General features: G+C 34.4%; 1 protein-coding gene across 1 annotated transcript in view; it reads left to right on the forward strand.

Moving 5' to 3' along the window:
- LOC107712603 (syntaxin-12-like) overlaps positions 1 to 3,942 on the forward strand; it is a 9,254-nt gene extending 5,312 nt beyond the window's left edge. The window contains exons 6-10 of the mRNA XM_016517925.1: positions 483 to 526; positions 623 to 728; positions 1,514 to 1,586; positions 2,702 to 2,784; positions 2,937 to 3,942. Coding sequence (XP_016373411.1) covers positions 483 to 526; positions 623 to 728; positions 1,514 to 1,586; positions 2,702 to 2,784; positions 2,937 to 3,029 — 399 coding nt within the window. The 3' untranslated portion in view covers positions 3,030 to 3,942. The remainder of the gene's footprint in view (positions 1 to 482; positions 527 to 622; positions 729 to 1,513; positions 1,587 to 2,701; positions 2,785 to 2,936) is intronic.
- The last annotated feature ends 216 nt before the right edge of the window (positions 3,943 to 4,158 follow it).

Here is a 4,158-nt window from a genome sequence, read left to right on the forward strand (position 1 = left end):
TATATTTATATTCATATAATTTATATTATATATAAATATATTTAATATCCAAACATAACATATTTTTCTGAAATATATACATGCATGTGTGTGTATTTTTATATAAATAATAAATATACACATTACACACACATATATTATGTAAACAAAAACTTTTATTTTGGATGCGATTAATCGTTTGACAGCACTAATATATATATTACTGAATAAAATATATTATTATTTATTATAATATATTATATTATTTTATATTATTATCAAGCTTCTGTCCATTCTGTAATATTTACTTTACACCATTCAAGCAATACCCAGTGGCTAAAATTAATTCTGCACTATTTTTATTACATTTTACGTATAACTATTCTGATTCCCTCGAAACGTCACTTCGTAAAATGGGATGCTGATGCTGTTTTGCTTTTAATGCTTCCAATATTCATACAGTACTCTTCAGTGAAGTGTTTTTGTGTTGTGATTTACTGCAGGCTGAAGATGGAGGTCATGAAGAGCAGCTGGTCTCCTTTGATAAGTATGTCTCAGTCCCTGTCTATGAGCTCCCAGCACTGAGTAAAAGCATTAGAGCTGAAAGCATTGTGTATGTGTGTGTGTGTGTGTGTGTGTGCAGTAATGATGATTGGGGCAACACCACCACTCAGACAGAAGACGTGGCCATAACAGAGGAGGACCTGGAGCTCATTAAAGAAAGAGAAACTGCCATTCAACAACTTGAGGTTAGTTTCCTCTTTTCCTTCCCGCACTGCCTGCCACACACATTCACACACATTCCATTCTTCCTCTTTTTTGCCTAATCAATGTCTCAGAGTATCCCTGTTTGAAACAGAAAGTGCTGAAGAACTTAAACTACCGGTCGAAAGTTTGGAATAAGATTTTTTTTAATGTTTTGAAAGAAGTCTGTTGTGTTCAACAAGGCTGGTTTTATCTGATGAAAAATACAGTAAAATTACAATTTAACTAAATAACTTTAGCTAACTGAGACTTGTTATAGCACTTGCATATCATTGCTCTTTTGTTGATTTTGATTGCTTCCATTGTCCTCATTTGTAAGTCGCTTTGGATAAAAGCGTCTGCTAGTGCTAAATGTAATGTAATTTAAAAGAAACTCTTTTGTATCTTTGGTATATATATATATATATATATATATATACAGGTGCATCTCAATAATCATGGAAATGATAGAAAATTTACATCCCTACCCCAAACCTTTGAATGTTTCATGATTTCAACAAAAATATTAAGTAGCAAAAACTCGTTTCAGCATTAATAATAAGAAATATTTCTTAAGCACCAAATCAGAAAATGTCTTCTTTCAAAAATTATTCCAAACTTTTGACCTGTAATGTATATATGCAAAATACCCTCTTAAGGTTAGCCATTAGGAGGATCTTCAGTAGCTGTCATTATACACTACATTGACTACATTTGACTACATTTCTCTATTCATAAATTACACTTCTGTGCTGTTGTCTGTAATTTTGCACCCCTGCTGTGATTCCAGTCGGACATTTTGGATGTGAATCAGATTTTCAAGGATCTTGCAGTGATGATCCATGATCAGGGTGAAATGATTGGTGAGTACAATCTGTCTCTAATCTATACCAGTGGTCTCCAGCCCTGCTCCTGGAGAGCTACCGTCCTGCAGATTTCAGCTCCAACCCCAATCAAACACAGCTAATCAAGGTGTTCAGAGTTACTTGATAATGACAGGCAGGTGTGTTGGAGCAGGTTTGAAACCAAAGTCAGTAGGATGGTAACTCTCCAGGAGCAGCGTTGGAGATCCCGGACCTATACTTCACCACACCTCTGTTATTTAAATGGGGATAATTCAGCCCAAAATTAAAATTCTGTCATTTTTTTTCATGCATTATTCACACAACCTGTATGACTTTCTTCTATGGAGCACAAAAGGCAATTTTTTAAAGAATATACTTGATGTTTTTTCTCATATAATTACAATTAAAATCATATGGATTTGGAACAATGTGGTGGTGATTGTGAAATGGTGGCAGAATTTTTTGGTTATTAGCAGTGTTTAAAATTTTGTGTGCATTCAACAGGTTAACCATATAACGTTGTAGTATTAAACTTACACTGTCATATTTGATATGCAGATTTATAAGGCCTCTAAATTGTCAACATGATCAAAACTTTTATTTAGAAAACTGTTGTTCCTCAACTTTCAAGTCATGGTTCTTATGTCTTTGTGCTGTGAAAACTTTACTGATTTTTATGAAGTAAATCTAACTTTTATATTGTTAGTAATATTTCAAGATGACCGCTTACTGGACTGAAGCAACGTAGGTTTACTTGATTATCCATACATCATTTTTAGAAAAAAACACATGTTAAAATTTGCATATTTTTGCTGAGTTTGGGCCTCTGTAAAAATTAGAAGTTTTTTTCCCCCTCAAGTATGAGCTCCATATTCTCAACCATAAACACATGCAAACTTTTTTTTTTTTTTTTTATACTTTTGTTTAAATGGAGCAATAAACCATTTCATTTAATTCTGACTCTTTCATATTTTAGGCATTACAGGTTTAAATGGCTATATGACACATCTGAGTTTACTGTCAAAGCATCTGAATCAAGAAATGCACTTATATCTGTTAATAGTGTAAACTGAGTATGTGTATGTCATATCGTCTAAAACACCCTGTAATCAAATAACTGTGTGTGATTACAGATAGCATAGAGGCTAATGTGGAGAGTGCAGAAGTGCATGTGGAGAGAGGAGCTGAGCAACTCCAGAGAGCATCTCACTATCAGGTACAGCAAGAGCTTCAGCAGTACACACAAACACAGCTATGGCATTTTAGATGTGTATCAAAAATGTGGCGAGATGGTAGTATCCAAAGCCATGCATGTAGCATACATACATATTTAAAGATAATGAGACTATTTTCTGTCTTTCACTGTAGCAAAAGTCTCGTAAGAAGATGTGCATCCTGGCAGTGGTCCTTGCCTTATTGGTCGGTGTTATCGCCCTTATCATCTGGGCGTCGACAAAGTGAAGATCCTTCCTCTACCCTTCCCCTTTTTCTCTCATTTCTTTATTTAATTTATTTTCTCGCTCGCAAACCCAGTGCCATCCACATGGGAAGGGAGGTCAAAGGCTCTCAGCAGCATCTGTAGGTCCATCTCTGTAGTTTTGCAGGGTTAGATACAGTATGAAGTGGCTTAAGCGAATGTAACATTCCCTAGACTCTCCCCTCCGGACCCTTAGTTCTTAATGAAGGAGGATGAGCTCACGGATGGGGTGGGAAAAAGTGAATATAATTGATTCTTGTGATATATTTCTAGCACTAACACTACTTTACATTTCTTAATAAATCCAGGTTATTTCATTTTGAGAATTTCATTGGATTTGCGATAAGGTGTAAAAATGACATTTTGATGACTGAAGTTTTTTTTACATCTTACTGTAATATAATTTGGCTTTAGATGTTTTGTACATTGTACATTTCAACTCTTTCAGATTTGTCAAGTCACTCCAAAGGTTAACAACAAACTGCTTCGAGGAGCTGCAAAATTAATCGTACATTAGACACCATGTTATTAATACCGTAAACCAGTAGACTAGTAGAACTGCAAATATGAAGCAGCAATGATACCTAAAGCTCAAACATTTCTCAACTTCAGTTTCAATACTGTTACCGGTGTTAACTGATAGGTTTATTATACAGGTCTATTATATGGTGGTCATATAGCTGTAAATGTGTTGTATAAGAACTCGTAATCAATATTATGGCTGAAATTGAATTGTATATTACAACATTAAAAGTCTGCACAGTACATAAAAATTATGTAAAAAGATTTGCACCCATACTTTTAGAACATGCAAAAAGGATTGTCCCTTTTCTTTTTTAAAAATTGATTTATATGACTTCTATGAGTATGTGAGTAAAAAAATGTGTCTTAATCAAACCTGCCTTTCTGATTCTCCCTTAGAAATGTTGAAGCCACATTTAGCAGTGGTGAAATGAGCACTGTGAATGTGAGCAGTCAGGATATGCTATATATTTCAGAAAGTACACTGTGTACACTATATTAACCCAGTGTTCTCTGCAGTCTGTTGATTGGCTTTGGTTGTGTGTGCTAATTAAAGTTTATTACCCTCTAGGCTTACCATTAAAAATAGCC

This window comes from Sinocyclocheilus rhinocerous, unplaced genomic scaffold, assembly GCF_001515625.1.
Source record: "Sinocyclocheilus rhinocerous isolate Xijiao unplaced genomic scaffold, SAMN03320098_v1.1 scaffold628, whole genome shotgun sequence".
NCBI lineage: Eukaryota > Metazoa > Chordata > Actinopteri > Cypriniformes > Cyprinidae > Sinocyclocheilus > Sinocyclocheilus rhinocerous.